Here is a 16,919-nt window from a genome sequence, read left to right as displayed (position 1 = left end):
ACAGGAAATCTCCTCCATGTTCGGAGGGGATAAAGTATAATATAATCTCGTACCCGAGACAATGGTACTCACTCCACTATTCTCCATCTAACCAGGGGCTCCTCCCTATTCAGAGGGGGTAAAGTAACATATTTATACTAAGCAAGGGGTATGAGAACGGAGAATATAATCTCGTACCCAGTCCCATTTATCTAATAAGGAGAAAATGGTACTCACTCCTCCATTCTCCATCTAAACAGGGGCTCGAAGTAGGTAAAGTTTTGTCTAAATAGGGAATCCCTCCCTGTTCAAGACCGATAAAGTGAACATCTAAACTCCATGAGTAAAGTACACATCTGGACTCAAAAAGGCTAAAATGTTACAGAATTACAAGGACCATTTGCTTATCTCTTTTTAATTCAATGGTAACTAGGATGTCCACATTGGTTGGGGAGAACAAAAGGACCATTTGCTTATCTCTTTTTAATTTAATGGTAACTAGGATGTCCACATTGGTTGGGGAGAACAAACCACCATTTATAAGGGTGTAAAAACCTTCCCTTAGTAGACGCGTTTTAAAGCCTTGAGGGAAGAGCCTTGAGGGAAGCCCGAAAGGAAAAGTCCAAAGAGAACAATATCTGCTAACGGTCGATCTAGGACGTTACAAATGGTATCAAAGCCAGACACCGGACGATGTGCCAGCCTTCTTGCTGTTCCCTGAAGAGGAGTAGACACGAGGCGGTGTGCAAGTAAGGACGCTGACCCCTAAGGAGGGTGGATTTGGGGGCGGTCCCACATCGATTGGAAGAAGGAAAGAGTGCCAGCGAGGACGCTGGCCCCAAAGGGGGTGGATTGTGATGTCCCACATGGGTTGGAAAGAACAAACCAACATTTATAAGGTGTGAAAACTTTCCCCTAATAGACGCGTTTTAAAGCCTTGAGAGAAGCCCGAAAGGAAAAGTCCAAAGAGAACAATATTTGTTATCGATCTAGGACGTTACAAATGGTATCAAAGCCAGACACCGGACAATGTGCCAGCCTTCTTGTTGTTCCCTGAAGGGGAGTAGACACGAAGCGGTGTGCAAGTAAGGACGCTGACCCCAAAGGAGGGTGGATTTGGGGGCGGTCCGAGGAAGGAAAGAGTGCCAGCGAGGACGCTGGCCCCAAAGGAGGTGGATTGTGATGTCCCACATTGGTTGGAGAGAACAAACCAATATTTATAAGTGTGTGAAAACCTTCCCCTAATAGACGCGTTTTAAAGCTTCAAGGGAAGCCCGAAAGAAAAAGCCCAAAGAGGACAATATCTGCTAGCGGTGGATTTGGGCCGTTACAGTTTCAAACTTGAGATAACTTGAGCTATGACCTCAGAAAGTCATCTACGGATGTTTTCATAAGATTTGTATTCCAAGAAAGCAAAATACTAATTTTCAAAACCTCAAAGGTCAAAACCTAACTCCTAATATTCAGACTCAGAACTTAATACTAATTTTAGACTCAATCAATATCACCTTGCATACCAAAGCAATGAACAACTTCTCTATAGTCATTAGCAAATTTAGAAACCACACAAAACACAGTTTGATGCAAATACTAAACACTTCCTTCATCTCAGGTAAAAACAGTTTCGTGTGTTAAACTCAACAGATTTCTCATACACGCATCTACGTAAAGCGATAATTACGCGTAGGACTTGTTCATTGATGCAAAGACTAAATCAGATCAAACCTGGTCGCCTTAAGATGCATCCCTGACTTTCTTTGAAATGGCAATGACATTGAATCTCAGCGAGTCGGGATTTTTCGAGATTATGTCTTTTATGACTTTGGCTGTATCCTGTGGTTTCATCAATCATTTCATTAAATGCAGAGAACAGAAGTGTAATATTTTGTTGGGTATGATTCATTGGCAAATCGAGATAAACATGCAAGGCGATTCAAACAGGACAATAAACATAACTGGCTAAAACAAACCAGGATAATATTCAGAGCAATTATTTACCTGTAATAGAGTATCCGGTGATGATGCACCGTGTGATATTGGCTTCGACTTCATCCCATCGAGCTCATAAAGTATACCTGTATAATTAGGATACTGTAGATTAGATCATTTCTTAAAAATCTGATGACCCAATTCATTGTAGACTCCAAAGAAAATAATTTTTTTCCTTAAGAGAGAGAGAGCTCTAAGAAGTGTTTACCGTCCACACATGAGAAGCAGATAAAGTGAGTATCGACCTTTTCTGGAGCCTGTATGTAATGAGAAGAAAAGATGAGCCAAATAAGAAAAGATAAGTCAGCACGTATACGCGTATTCATATACAGGGAGAAATAACGAGCATCGTTCCAGTGAATGCATTTTATGTTCATACAATCTCTTATCTACTTTTTCCTCTATTATACAACCAACTCGTGTTGTTAGATCTTGAACTTTCAAAAATCATCCATTTTCACTGATCATCTACAATTTAATTATTAAATTCTCTAATTTGTTGTGCAGGTAAATGAAAGAAATTCCTATCAGCAGAGGATAGCTGTCAGCCCGTCAAAGCTTTATCTGGAAAAACAAGACAATGGCTGAAGGTTCACTCTTACGTGCTGAACGCAGCCTCGATAAGGTATCTATCTATTCTAAATATACTCAAAGAAAACAAGAAAAAAAAAACTCTTCTCCACCATTATTCAGTAAACTTGAAACGATACTAACCGTCGTATCACCAGCATTTGCTGCTACTGAATGTGCAACTTCCATTTCTCTGTCTTCCCCAAGAAATACTGCACGCTATCAAAATGAACAACATACAACTATTAGAAGCAAAAGGAAAAATATTATGGGTAAGCATCAACTGGACAAAGGAAAGGATCGATAAATAATGTGTTTTATTCCTTGCGTTTCTTGATATGCTCGTCCTTTTCTGTATACGAAAATTTTTGGGTGGTGGTGGGGTGGGGAAGTAGAAGGGGTGTGTGATAGAAGCATGGGTTTATAAATACAACCTCCATCGGATCCATGCTTTTGGTAGACTTGAAGAACCTATCCAAGAACGATCCCTCGGCTTAAAAAAAAGACAAAGCACACAAGTTAAAAAAAGAAAAAAGAAAAGAAAAATAAGATGTACTAGAACTGAAAGAATATCATAACAGCAGTGCAGTAATCACTCAGGAATCACCAGAACAAGCAGACAAGTAAAGAGACTTGATCATAACAGCAGTGCAGTAATCACTCAGGAATCACCAGAACAAGCAGACAAGTAAAGAGACTTGATCATAACAGCAGTGCAGTAATCACTCAGGAATCACCAGAACAAGCAGACAAGTAAAGAGACTTGATCATAACAGCAGTGCAGTAATCACTCAGGAATCACCAGAACAAGCAGACAAGTAAAGAGACTTGATCATAACAGCAGTGCAGTAATCACTCAGGAATCACCAGAACAAGCAGACAAGTAAAGAGACTTGATCATAACAGCAGTGCAGTAATCACTCAGGAATCACCAGAACAAGCAGACAAGTAAAGAGACTGATAAACTTGATCAACGTGATTATAGTAGAATGATTGTGACCAGCCACAGGACTCAACTTGATCAACATGATTAAACCTCCATGGTAAATCAGGACATGATCACCAAATTAAACATACGAATGACCCTGCAGAATAATTCTTCGTTTCACTTTCATATTTAATTCGTGTTCTGCTTATTTTCGATGATAGATAGTTTTCTTCACTCCTTAAATGACCAATTCTCTACTCTACATGTACAGATACAAGACAGAAGACCCCTGAGCAAAAGGTAGAGGATCACAATGCTACATGATCCGAAGAAATATATTTCAGAGCGTCAAATTGACTAGCATCTCTCAGTACTTACAAAGCTTAATCTCCGAAGTAATGTTCCCTATGGCATGAAGAAGTCCAATAGTTCCACAGGCATTGCCAACAGTTTGTTTCATAAAGTATACTCGATCACTATAATCCTAGAATCACAACAGAAACAAAACAGCCTTATTAGATAACACTTGCACGGATATAAAACGTTTTGACAATGTTATTAAAAATAACCCAATAACATGCACCAAAACTGGATTGTCCATGCTAGAGTATGCAACCAGACAGAATTTCAAACAAGTTACGACGGACTGAAAAACATGTTTCCTGATTTGCAGCTGGAAAATCTTAAACACGTCACGACAGACAGAACAGACATTGAACAAACACCAAGTAACATCCTAATCTAGAGGGGAAAACGTATCTAAACAATTCAGCCTATTGGCATGTCATAATATAAAGAGGACTGAAAACACTTGCTTAACTTGTTAATTCTCATACTCACATTCTTTGCATCTTCTTCCTGTTGAAGCCTCTCGTCTTTACACTGAAAACATTAAAACGTTTAGAAAATGAAAAACTAGTTTCTTCGTTTTATGTCAAAGGAATTCTTCAAACTCATAAACATCATTACAACTGAACTTTATCTGTAAGCAAACCTTTTGAGTTATGGGATAAAGGAACACCACCGCCAGTACAGGCTTTGGCACCATGTCCAAGAGTTCTTGATCCAAGCCATAAACATCATTGCACTCTGCTTCATCTTCTGGAAGACCAAGACCCCAAAGGAACTTTGGAATAACAAAACAGAAGTTTGTCGAACATTAGAGGATATATGGAAACTTGATGATGCTATTCTCTTCTAAAATCAAGCACCAATTGGGTTTATACTTTTTTTTGTAGCAAACATTAAGAAAACGATCACTTCAAAAGTAGCCGTGATTCCAATAACATGGGCACACACCATCCTTATCAAGATAAACTAAGAAATTCAACTGGCTAACAGAGTATACAGCACGCATAAAAACATCTCAGTTAGTCAAATAGGCGATTTGACCTGAACGAGAAAGCCCCAAATAGTCAAAAATCATTCATTCGGAGGACAAAATCAAAATGATAACCAAAAAAATTGAAGAAATTCTCTATATCTCCTCCCAGATTTCTCTCTCACTTCAACAGAATACAGATCGCTCACACAAATCAGCAATAAGAAAGAGCATGAACAAACAGGCACGAAAACCGTATAGATACACCAAGAAAATGCGGAGATACTGAAATACATCCCATCCCAAGAAAAGTTGAGAATCGCCCTTCCAGTCCTCTTTCCACTAACCAGAACTCGAATCTAGAAGCCAAATCAGAACAAAACGAAAGTACCTATACCTGGTTCATAACATCAGGGTTAGCTTCGAGAGGAAGCCAACGCTTAGCTGAAGAGCTTTGGTCCACAGAAGCCATTGTCGTCAGGTGAGCTTGTAACACACTCCGATTACAGAAATGGAATCAGTTCTTTCAATGCTCAGTTGGGGAATCAATCTAACTTGGAGACGACGCAACATTTGGCAGACTCGGTCTTATATATAGATTTGTTAATGGGCCTGGAAACCAGCTCACTAAGAAACACAGTAATAAGGCTCATGGCCCAAATAGCTTAATTGTAGGCCCATGAGCCCAAGATAGGGGTTTAGATTTCAAACTATTAAACTTTAAAAAAAAAAAAAAATCTAAAAATCAACTTTAAAAAAATTTAATAACCCTTTAAACTAAAAGAAAAAAAAAATAAAAATACACTTAAATTTTGTATTTTGTCTCAAAAATACCCATAAACCTTCGAAAGTTTCGGTAATATCCTTAAACTTTAATAAAAATAAAAAAAACCCTTAATTTTACATGAAAATCGGTAATACTTTGTTTAAAAAAATATTCTTTTACTTTTAAAATTTTAATTAATAACAAATTTAACAATTAAAAATTATTCGTTACCATGTTTAAAAAATACTCATGAATTTTTTAAAATAACATTAAAATATTGAGGTATAGACGACCTTCACTTATTTATTGACAATAAAAAAAATTAAAAATTATTTTTTATAAAGATGAAAGGTATTACTGCTACTTTTAAAATTTTAAGGATAAAATTAGTTTTTTAATTGTTTTTAAAAAGTTGAAGAATTTTAATAAAAAAATTTAAAATTAAAGAATATTTTTTTGAAATAAAATACTAAACATTTCCAAAACTTAAAAAAAAAAGTTAGTTATTTTTATTAATTTAACTAAAATAATAATAAAAATAATAATTAAACAAAAACAAAGAAAAAGTATATGGAAAGCTATAACTTAAAATAAAGTAAAATTTAAAGGGAAAGAATCCAAATTTTCAACCGACTAAATTAATAATAAATAATAAAAAAAAACTTTCCAAATGTACACTTTTAATATTTTAATAATACACTGACTAAAAAACAAAATTAAAAAAATACCACAATTAATAATTTTAAATGAAAACGTTTAAAAAGTATTTTTGAAATAAAATATTTAGCGATAATAATATTTTTAAGTAAAAATCGTATTTCATTTTAATTTTCAATAATTTAGGAAGATTTTTAGCATAATAAATCATTAATTTAAAAAAAACATGAATTAACAATTTGAGTCTAATTAAAAAAATATTTAATAAATATTTAACTTCAAATTTTTGTGTCCAATTAAACTCTAAATTTTTAATTAGGTGTTAAATAGACGCCTAATTTAATTGATATTTACTCATTTTTCTGAGGTTAAGAGCGAAATTTAAACCCACAAAATCGATGAAACCGAGCTGAATCAAAGTCGAACCAAACCCATTTTATACTCGGGTTCATCGGTTTTGTCGGTTTCAACTTGCACTCCAAACCAGCCCCCACCAGAGAGAACACTTCTAAATTTCAGGACATAGATATCACTGAGTGCAGCACTAGGCTATGCAACGCTGCTTATTATAGCATTACTAATACATAAACAACCTGAACTGGTACACCTTCTGAAGCTTTCTCTCATTTCAGGTACCTAAGCTACAGAAAAGCTTGCATTAATTCTTGTATTTTAGAACGTTAAATGAAGATCAGAGGCAACCATATTGTATTGAGGAAACAACAATTGGTTACCTATCTATTCTCCTCGATATCTCGGCTTGCGCTTCTCGGCAAATGCTGTCAATCCTTCCAAGCGATCTTTCGTGTCTAAGAGTTCTTTGTAACATTCATCTTCTACTTCCATGGCTGATTCCAGGTCTCCCTCGTGCCCCTCGTCGATCGCCTTCTTCGCCATCTTGACTGCTAGTGGACCCTGTTAATACATTACTCAATAGTTACTCTCATACATTACTCAACAATTACTTGGGTATTGGATTCTGGGCATTTTGTGATCTACCGTAATAGCTTGAATCCACTGCTAATAAGTCTTGTTACAGTTTTCAAACGCGTCTATTAGAGAGAGGTTTTTACACTCTTATAAGGAATGTTTCGTTCCCTTCTTCGATCGATGAGAGATCTCACAATCCACCTCCCTTAGGGACTAAGCGTCCTCGCTGGCACACTACTTAGTGTCTGACTCTTATACCATTTATAACAACTCAAGCCCACCGCTAATAGGTATTGTCTACTTTGGCCCATTACATATCACCGTCAGCCTCATGGTCTTAAAACGCGTCTGTTAGGGAGAGATTTTCATACCCTTAAAAGGAATGTTTTGTTCCCCTCTCCAACCGATGTGGGATCTCATAGTCCACCCCTCTTGGGGGCTCAGCGTCCTCGCTGGAACACCACTCAATGTCTAACTCTAATACCATTTATAACAACTGAAGCCCACCTCTTATAGATATTGTTCGTTCTAGCCCGTTACGTATCACCGTCAGTCTCACGGTTTTAAAACACGTCTGTTAGGGAGAGGTTTTCATACCCTTAAGGAATGTTTCGTTCCGCTCTCCAACCGATGTGGGATCTCACAATAGGTGTGCCAGCGAGGACGCTGAGCCCCCAAGGAGGTGGATTGTGAGATCCTACATTGGTTGAAGAACGAAATGAAACATTTCTTATAAAGGCGTAGAAACCTCTCCCTAATAGACACGTTTTAAAATTGTGAGGCTGACGTCGATACGTAACTGGACAAATCAAACATAGCCAGAAAGATAATTATATTAATGTTCTAATTACCTTCTGATTTATCTCTTGGGCAATTTCCAGTGCCTTTGCATAAGCTTCACCAGCAGGGACGCAGTAATTGACAAGACCTAAGGCGGGAAATTTATGTTCTTATCCTTAACTCAATAAAACACTGAACTTGAGCTTTAAAAAAACTGGCAATCATACCTATAGATAGAGCATCTCTGCCACTGACCTTACGACCAGTGAATATAAGTTCCTTTGCTATTGATTTCCCAACAAGCCTGGGAAGCCTTGCAGTCCCACCTGCCCTGCAAGAAAACACGTTTAGAAGGTGTAATCTGCTCGTGCATACAGGAGAGAACCTTCACGTTATGTAACTGCTCAAGCCCACCACAAACAGATATTGTCACCTTGGTCTGTTACGTATTGTCATCAGCCTCACAGTTTTAAAACGCATCAGCTTGGGAAAGGTTTCCACACCTTTATAAGGAATGATTTGTTCTCCTTTCCAACCAATGTGGGATTTCACAATCCACCCCCTTTAGAGGCCTAGCGTCCTCGCTGGCACACCGTCCGGAGTCTGGCTCTAATACTATTTGTAACAGCCCAAGTGCACCACTAACAGATATTGTCCACTTTGGCCCGTTATGTATCTGTAACGCCCCAGATCCACCGCTAGCAGATATTGTCCTCTTTGGGCTTTCTCTTTCGGGCTTCCCCTCAAGGCTTTAAAACGCGTCTGCTAGGGGAAGGTTTCCACACCCTTATAAATGGTGGTTTGTTCTCCTCCCCAACTAACGTGGGACATCACAATCCACCCCCCTTCGGGGCCCAGCGTCCTCGCTGGCACTCTTTCCTTCCTCCAATCGATGTGGGACCGCCCCCAAATCCACCCCCCTTTGTGGGCCAGCGTCCTTCCTAGCACACCGCCTCGTGTCTACCCCCCTTCGGGGGACAGCGAGAAGGCTGGCACATCGTCTGGTGTCTAGCTCTGATACCATTTGTAACAGCCCATGCGCACCACTAACAGATATTGTCCACTTTGGCCCGTTATGTATCTGTAACGCCCCAGATCCACTGCTAGCAGATATTGTCCTCTTTGGGCTTTCCCTTTCGGGTTTCCCCTCAAGGCTTTAAAACGCGTCTGCTAGGAGAAGGTTTCCACACCCTTATAAATGGTGGTGTGTTCTCCTCCCCAACCAATGTGGGACATCACATCACAGTATCGTCGTCGACCTCACGGTTTTAAAACGCGTATGCTAGGGAGAGGTTTCCACACCCTTATTAGAAATGCTTCGTTCTCCTCTCCAACTAATGTGAGATCTCATAATCCACCCCCCTTGGACCCGAAGTCCTCGCTGGCACTGATACCATTTGTAACAGCCCAAGCCCACCGCTAACAAATATTATCCGCTTTGGCTCGTTACATATCGCCGTCAGCCTCACAATTTTAAAACGCATATGCTAGGGAGAGGTTTCCACACCCTTGTAAGAAATGCTTCGTTCTCCTCTCAAACCAATGTGGGATCTCTCATAGAAAAGAGGAAGGGAGGGGTTTGAAAACTAGTCTTAGAAAGAGTCTCATCCACCTTCCACCATCAACAGTTTAATGTTTATACTAAGTAATAGAACTATGGAACTTCAATATGCATGCAGGCTTCCTTCTACTGGCCTCAAGTGAGCTCTCAAAACGTCATATGTGACCGTATATATAAATAAGTATTTACTACATACCCAGGAATTATAGCCAGTCCGGTTTCTGGCAAACTGAGCTTGGCATCTTCCCCTGGATCATGGTTTAACGATAAGAGTTACAATAACTCCAATACAGCAAGACGTTCTAGTAAAGAACTCAATTACCACATATCCGAAGATCACATGCAAGAGCCATTTCAAGTCCACCACCGAACGCTGCTCCTTCAATAACTGAAATAGTAGGAATACACAGTCCCTGAATAAATAAATTTAGATTAAGTCAGCTGAAAACTAGATTCTTGATGAAAAAAGGGAAGTTTTAAAAAAATATCCGTGAGCGTTTGGGCCAACTTGTACCTGACTCGACTATTCTCACAGGACAATCATCTAACCTTACTGCATTTAGTTGTCAAGGTAACTCGTAGGATCTTAAATTCTATCTTGAGTGGCCACTATGACTTGAGCTCCCTAAATGTAACGGCCTAAGCCCACCACTAGCAGATACTGTCGTCTTTGGGCTTTCCATTTCAGGCTTCCCCTCAAGGTTTTTAAAACGTGTCTTTCAGAGTTACACAGCGAAACCGGTGCTCATCCAGATACTGTCCTTTTTGGGCTTCCCCATTACGCGTCTACTAGGGAGAGGTTTCCACACCCTTATAAAGGGTGTTTCGTTCTCCTCCCCAACCGATATGGGATCTCACACTAAACCCTCTAATTCTTTATTACTTAGAAAGCGCTTAAAGTTTACTAGCATCAGCCACGAAAGATCATGGACGGAATATCGATGATAACTGATGTAGTCATGTGCATCTCAACTGATGCATTATATACTTAACAAGACATTCTTGTTCATATATGATGTAAATAAATCATAGAATGTAAAAGCAGGTAGGCCTGTAGATAATAATAACAATCTACCTCCAAAAATGTGAATGCAGACCGCAGTGAGGTGACATAGGAATGAACTTCTGATGCAGTCATCTCCTTACGTTCCTTTACTTAAAAGAATGAAGGGGTAAAGAAGTTAAAGACTATATCATAATGAGAGCGTTGAAGTGTTAGATATAAACAAGAATACCTTCAAATCGGCACCTGCACAAAACACCTTTGGGACAGAGCTGCAGATCATCATAACATTGGCAGATGGATCGCTATCAACAGATTCAAAGGCATGACGCAGTCCCCTCAGCATATCCTTGTCAATGGCATTTTTCACCTCAGGCCTGGCTAAATGTACCTCAACAATGCCTGCCATTGATAAAACCAAGTGGATTTGAATTCAAATATAACTCAAGCAGCCCAAGAACACTCCAGAAACTTGAAAGGAAATTATTATTAGAACTAGAAATGAAGAAAAAAATGAGTTTGAACCAATATAGTTATTTCAAAAAGTGTTTCTCTAAAATTTTGAAGAAACCATTTTTAGCCCTTCAAAATCACTTGAGACGTTGATCCAAACATACTCTAAATCTCCCATACTCTGCAGACAATCCCATCAATTCTAGAATAAAAATTAAGCTCTTTAAGTAAGGGGTACACGTGCAGCCACTTTGATACCGTATTAGATAAATATATAGTTCCATCTCAAATCCAATTGGCGTATGTTATCAAGATTATGAAGCTGGATGTCACGGTCATGTTTGTCCAAGGCGTGTTGTTTATGGCCGCATGACAGATGTCCCGGTCTTACTTGTCTAGGACGTGTTGTCCCCTTTTACATGCTTTCATCCTATATAGGCCTTTACCATTTGTCGTTAGGTCAATACAGGGGTGTATGGCCATTCACCAAAACCATGTCTACACCCACTAGAGCTAAAATGCCCCAAAAAGTACTTCCTATCCTGAGTTATATGCTATTTAAGTCGTGATATCTCTTTATTTGCTTATAGTCATATAACGTTACTTTTTCAATTCTTCAAATCGTTTTCAAAGGTATTTCCCCGCTCAGAATTTCTAAACATTTTCTCACAACGTGTCACACAATTGCAGATGTCCGGGTCTTGCTTGTCTAGGACGATGTCCGCAATGTCCAATTTTCTCACGGTTGACTTGTTTCCTTGGTTAGAACAAGTGCCACACAATTGCACTCTTGCACCTCTCAAACCGACATGCAAGGAATATTACTTATTACTTAAGCACCAAACCATAAACTAGCAAATTCGGGATCCAAATCCTTGAACTTCAGCAATCTAAATAACCCAAGCATATTACCATTGATCGCAGACTATTAAAGCATATCACACAACAAAATTAAAAAAAGACATACATATCCTCAGCTCAGAAATTACCAGAATCGGAGTCTGAAAGTCGGTGAAGACGGACAGACTCAGAAAACAATGACTCCAAAATGAGAGTTCTGCAATGAGTGTACCGCCATGGATGTGAGAACGATCTAAGGCCCTTGGAAGAGTTGGAGGTCGGAAATGTACGGCAGAGCAGGGCGGCCGGAATCGAAATGTTCTGAGGTGAATGATGGAGTTGAGTTCTGAGGTTGATCAGCTTTCCGCCCAGCACTCTGAGTGCCCCCATACTTCATACAAAACGACGATCGCAAAGCAGAGAGAGTGAAGAATGAGAGCGAATTGGATGTATCCTTAAATTTTTAATAAATAATAAAAAATAAAAATAAAAAATACCTTAAATTAAAAAATAAAAAATACTACAAAAAATAAAAAATTAAACTAAAAAAAATTCAAAAATATTTTTTCCATCATTAATACTTTATTCCAAAAATATCAACAAAAAAAAAACACATATTCATTAACTAAAAAAAAAAAGTTAAATCTGTTACTTATACACAAATGAGATAATTAATAAATAACTTCTCAATTTAAATATAGTTGAATTAGCTCAGACATCAAGATCGTTAGAATTTTGAGTTCTCACACTACTTGTAGTTGAGCTAAAAGAGGAAAAAAATCAACATCGACAACTATGAAATGAACTTTTCATCTTGTATCCACTCATCAACTTGAATAAAGCAAAATACAAACAAAAATTAGAGGGAGATCACGAATGGTAGATAAGAGTAATATGTTCTCGCATCGCTTTTTCAATAAAAAACTCAAAAAGAGGTCGACCCACTTCATTCAAGTGCAAGAAGAACTTGGAGAGGAAGCTCTACTGAAAGAAGAGGAAATCATATTCGAGTTTTTGGAAGTCTTTCGACGACGACAGAGGAACCAACCCGCCTGCTGTGGCAGAACGGCTTTTTTCTTTTAACCATGTCTTAAGTTCTAGTTATGAGATCTCAAAACGTGCTTTAAGAGATAATAAACTATTGCAAATCAAAGTACCATTCAACTGGTCGTATATTCTTTGTCAAAAGGTTAGAATTTCGAATATCCTCACCCAAATCTGCAAGCCAAAATCCATGTACAATAGAAGAAACCCAAAGGTTGGAAGTGCAAAGTTGAAGGGCCTTGCCATTTGAAGCTATTACACGGATACCTCTGTCTTGAGTTTGAATCCCTCTATGACTGAGCCAAGGACAAGTTTTATTTCTTGTGAACCCATCGCTCTAGTCGAAGCTGCTTCAATGGCGGCCCACGACTGGGCTTACTCTTCTGAGGACAACTCCATTTCCCAATTATCTCTACCATATCAGAGTGTTCATAGTTGGTTTTGTCTCTCAATGCCTTTCTTCTTAAACAACCAAAACCACTTCCTACCTCTTTATCCTTGTAGTTTTCTTGCTTTTCCACTGATTTCTTGCAAGTTTCTTCAGAAAATTCACGCTTTCTTGCTGTAATAAAACCATCATCTGAAACTCCTTTCTCTTTGTTTCCTTTGTTGTTGCTTACAACAATTGGTTCTCTTATTGACTGTTCATCATTTTCAGAACTTTCCAGGATGAGATCAATCTTATGGATCGAATTTGTATGAGTTGTAGGCTTCTTGTTTTCATCATTTGAGCTTCTATTTATGTGCAGTGGCACAGAACCATTCTCTTGTGAAACTCTCTCTTGCAACTTACATTGAGAGTCTTTGGTTGAACTGATTTCGTTGGTTCCCACACTTTTCTCTTTTGGGTCTTTCTCCCAAGTTTTATCAGAGAACAAATTCTGCTGAGAACAGTTGAGATCTTATCAAACTAATAAAAAGAAATGGAAATGACTTGAAAGAAACAATCAGAGAAGCGTCATCCAGCTTCAAATTTGTAACAGTGATTAAGATTTTGACATGGGGATGATCTTTAGCATGAATGAGAAAAACTATCAGTTCATTACCAAGTCAATGTTAACATAGAATACAAACGCTTTCCGCTCCTACTCAAGGTTTTAAAATATGTGTGCTAGGGAGGTTTCTACACCTTTATAAACAATGTTTCTTTCTCCTCCCCAATCGACGTGGGATCTCATAATCCACTCTCCTTCGAAGCCCCATCGCCTAGTGTCTAACTCTAATATCATTAGTAACAGCCCAAGCCCACCACTAGCAGATATTGTCTTTTTTTGAGCTTTTCTTTTCGGACTTCTCCTCAAAAATTTTAAAGCGCATCTACACCCTTATTATAAGAATGTTTCATTCTCCTCCCCAACAGAAATGAGATTTGTTTTCCTTTCAGCTTCTCCTCAGGATTTTTACAACGCGTCTGATAGGAGAAGTTTCTACACCCTTATTATAAGAATGCTTCATTCTCCTCCCTAAATTAGAAGAGGATTGTTCACACATCTTTAAAGTGATATGTGTAGGTACAGAGGAGAATGAAGCATTGCTTATAAGTGTAGAAACGTTTCACTACTAGATGCGTTTCAAAAACTTTGAGGAGAAGCTTAAAGGTAAAAGTCTAAAAAGGACCATATCTAAAAGCAGTGAACTTGAGCGGTTACACTATTTATAATAGCGTTCAATGAGAAGTTGTGTTTTCGGTCTAAGAACATGCTAAGAACAGCCTGTAGAAAAAAGATGGAAAATTGTACCTCGCTCAGAGGCCTATTGTTTAGCCTGTTGCCCCTGGAATTGCCATTGCATTTTTCGAACAGGTTCAACTCTACTATTTCACCTCCATTTTTGGTTTTTCTAACATTCTCCTGAGTCTCTTCCATTTCATGGTCCAACCCAGTTTTCCCGCTTTCACAATATCCAAATTCCTGGCTTAGATTCAGTGTAGGGGATTCATATACATAACTTGAAAACCACTTCCCAACATCAGGAGGCTCTGATGAAAATTCAAAGCAAAAATCAGTCATTGTCCTTGTGTTGTCACAAGTTCAAATTTTATATCTTGATTCTAACATAAAAATAAAAACAGAGAAATTAACTGTTAGACGTTAACAATTTTAAAGGGTTGGGAAATCCCAGTTTTAAATATTTCTAGTCCTACGACTTATATATTATATTTTGACACGGTTGACTCTGAGATCATCGGTTCATTGGGTGTTCTTTTAGAATTATATAAAGGCGTAATAGAACGGATCCTCTCATCGAATCTCGTATCGATTAATTGAGCAATAAAAACAGAGAAATTAACTGTTAGTTTAAGGATAGAATATTGATTTTTATTGGCAAATTGAATTCCAGAGAGAATGGTACAAACCTGACAGAAGCGATTGGGAGCACCATGAATCTTGATTCTAACATAAAAATATAAACAGAGAAATTAACTGTTAGACGTTAACAATTTTGAGCTCTCAAGACAGCTGCTTGCCAACAGTTCATATAACATAAAAAGATCAAATTCAGAAGACCCAGAAGTATTTTATGGTTTATTCAACAATACTTTTGATTTTAGTTTTCTAGTTTGAGAAGTAAAATTGTTTACTAATAATTATACTGTCAATAACCTAATTTCTAACGATGTCTTCTTTAAAGAACTTTTAAAATGGAAGAACACAAAATATTTGTAAATAACCTTAATTTTTTAGAACAAACGAAAAACCAAACAGCAAATCATCGTCTAACTAAGTCTAAGTTTCTACATTACTTGATCCCTTAAACTATTTCTATAGCCGATTAAGACCTTTAAAATTTGGCTAATGAACAATTGAAATTTTCTTTTAGTCGCATCATGTCTTGTGTTGATTGAATAATCCAACAAAAAAAAAGTGACAGAAGTTCAAGGATTAGGTGGGAGATCTAGCCACCAAATTGTAAGCAATTACTTATTTTGAAATTAATTGAAGAACAGAGTAGTTGAAAGGAAGAGAAGTTTGTATACCATGCCTAAAGGCTGGCTTTCGCGATGATCTTTCAGTGAAGTGCATTTCAGAGAAATCCATGCTCCGGGAAGCTTCTCAGCCGCTTCTTCTTCATCAATCTTAGTAACATCCCTAGATTCACCAATGTTTTCTCCAATTCCTCCATTTTCCTCGCCTGCAATTTGCTCATCTTTCTCAACCCCAATTTCTCTCTCCCTCGAAATGGAATCTCCAAAATTGTCATTTGAATCAAGTTCGGGGGATTCGTATACATAGCTCGAGAACCAGTTCCTGATATCAAGCGGTTCTGATGGAAATTAACAAACGAATTAAAGTGAGTCCAACTATACCCTAACTCAAAAGCTCATAAACTTCTTCAAAATCCTACTTAAGTTCACTATCTTCCTGTGCCAGAATTTTCTTTCCTGCATTTTCTCAACATCCAAACAGATATTAAGTCGATAAATCAGGGAGAAGCGTACGAACCTGAAGATGGCGAATGCGAGAACGAAGAATCCAGAACCTATAGCCATAAAGAACGAAAAAAATGCAAACGAAAGAGTTAGAAGTAGAAATTTGAATCTAAGATTGCACTATTGAGCTGCTGCAAATTCGCTAACTCGAATTAAACAAATCATTGGAATTATCATATCAGTAAACACTAAATTCTCTAGCAAAAGACGCTTGTAATTCCTCATATTTTCGCAGGAACCAAACACAAAATGGAAATCAGTAACAACAGCAAATTCGTAAGTAGAAGAAAGCAATACCTGTGAATCGGAGAGGTTCGAATTCTCCATGGCTCCAGTTTCGCTCCAATCAAAGGATTCAGAACACAATCAACATCTGATTCATGGAGAAATGATTTTTCTCTTCAAAATTTGTAGATTTTAATTTGAAACTCGCGGGACCAATTGGCGCCATTTTGTTTCTACCCAAGCTTGAAAATCGGTTCAATTTCGGCGGTGAAATCCCAATTTTACCCCTAAATTTCTTACTAATCTATTAATTCGCCATTAATTTAAATACAAAAACATTCCTAAACTCACTCATTTTAATAATACCAATTTTCGCACAAATTTAAATTTAATTACTCCACATATTTTAATAAAAATGTACCTCTAATATTATTATTTTTTAT

The 16,919-nt window shown here is 37.7% G+C and overlaps 3 protein-coding genes across 7 annotated transcripts; all 3 read right to left on the bottom strand.

Annotated features, from left to right (window-relative positions):
* Positions 1-1,493: 1,493 nt before the first annotated feature.
* Positions 1,494-5,372, bottom strand: LOC111810879 (ubiquitin carboxyl-terminal hydrolase 3-like). Its single transcript, XM_023697699.1, has 9 exons — positions 5,185-5,372; positions 4,461-4,592; positions 4,307-4,348; positions 3,845-3,950; positions 2,973-3,031; positions 2,683-2,757; positions 2,177-2,225; positions 1,978-2,054; positions 1,494-1,812 (listed from the first exon to the last, which is right to left on the bottom strand). The coding sequence occupies exons 1-9, from the start codon at positions 5,257-5,259 to the stop codon at positions 1,714-1,716; spliced, it is 714 nt and encodes a 237-aa protein (XP_023553467.1). The 5' UTR covers positions 5,260-5,372; the 3' UTR covers positions 1,494-1,713.
* Positions 5,373-6,620: 1,248 nt separating this feature from the next.
* On the bottom strand, positions 6,621-12,205 carry LOC111809612 (probable enoyl-CoA hydratase 2, mitochondrial). Of its 4 annotated transcripts, none has more exons than XM_023695956.1 (9): positions 11,927-12,205; positions 10,717-10,886; positions 10,557-10,631; positions 9,804-9,894; positions 9,678-9,729; positions 8,148-8,251; positions 7,992-8,068; positions 6,945-7,125; positions 6,621-6,851 (listed from the first exon to the last, which is right to left on the bottom strand). In XM_023695956.1, the coding sequence occupies exons 1-8, from the start codon at positions 12,165-12,167 to the stop codon at positions 6,949-6,951; spliced, it is 987 nt and encodes a 328-aa protein (XP_023551724.1). In that variant the 5' UTR covers positions 12,168-12,205; the 3' UTR covers positions 6,621-6,851; positions 6,945-6,948. The 4 variants fall into 4 exon arrangements, with proteins under 4 accessions (XP_023551724.1, XP_023551723.1, XP_023551725.1 ...); XM_023695955.1 differs by having other exon boundaries at positions 6,621-6,846; XM_023695957.1 differs by having other exon boundaries at positions 6,621-6,846; positions 9,807-9,894.
* Positions 12,206-12,979: 774 nt separating this feature from the next.
* On the bottom strand, positions 12,980-16,633 carry LOC111809611. 2 transcript variants are annotated; one of them, XM_023695953.1, is made up of 6 exons: positions 16,549-16,633; positions 16,265-16,301; positions 15,799-16,085; positions 15,178-15,214; positions 14,561-14,799; positions 12,980-13,705 (listed from the first exon to the last, which is right to left on the bottom strand). In XM_023695953.1, the coding sequence occupies exons 1-6, from the start codon at positions 16,576-16,578 to the stop codon at positions 13,136-13,138; spliced, it is 1,200 nt and encodes a 399-aa protein (XP_023551721.1). In that variant the 5' UTR covers positions 16,579-16,633; the 3' UTR covers positions 12,980-13,135. The 2 variants fall into 2 exon arrangements, with proteins under 2 accessions (XP_023551721.1, XP_023551722.1); XM_023695954.1 differs by having other exon boundaries at positions 12,980-13,702.
* Positions 16,634-16,919: the final 286 nt, after the last annotated feature.

Source organism: Cucurbita pepo, chromosome LG14, assembly GCF_002806865.2.
Source record: "Cucurbita pepo subsp. pepo cultivar mu-cu-16 chromosome LG14, ASM280686v2, whole genome shotgun sequence".
Taxonomy (NCBI): domain Eukaryota; kingdom Viridiplantae; phylum Streptophyta; class Magnoliopsida; order Cucurbitales; family Cucurbitaceae; genus Cucurbita; species Cucurbita pepo.
Note: the sequence above shows the minus strand (reverse complement) of the source record. Positions and strands in the feature narration are given on the sequence as shown.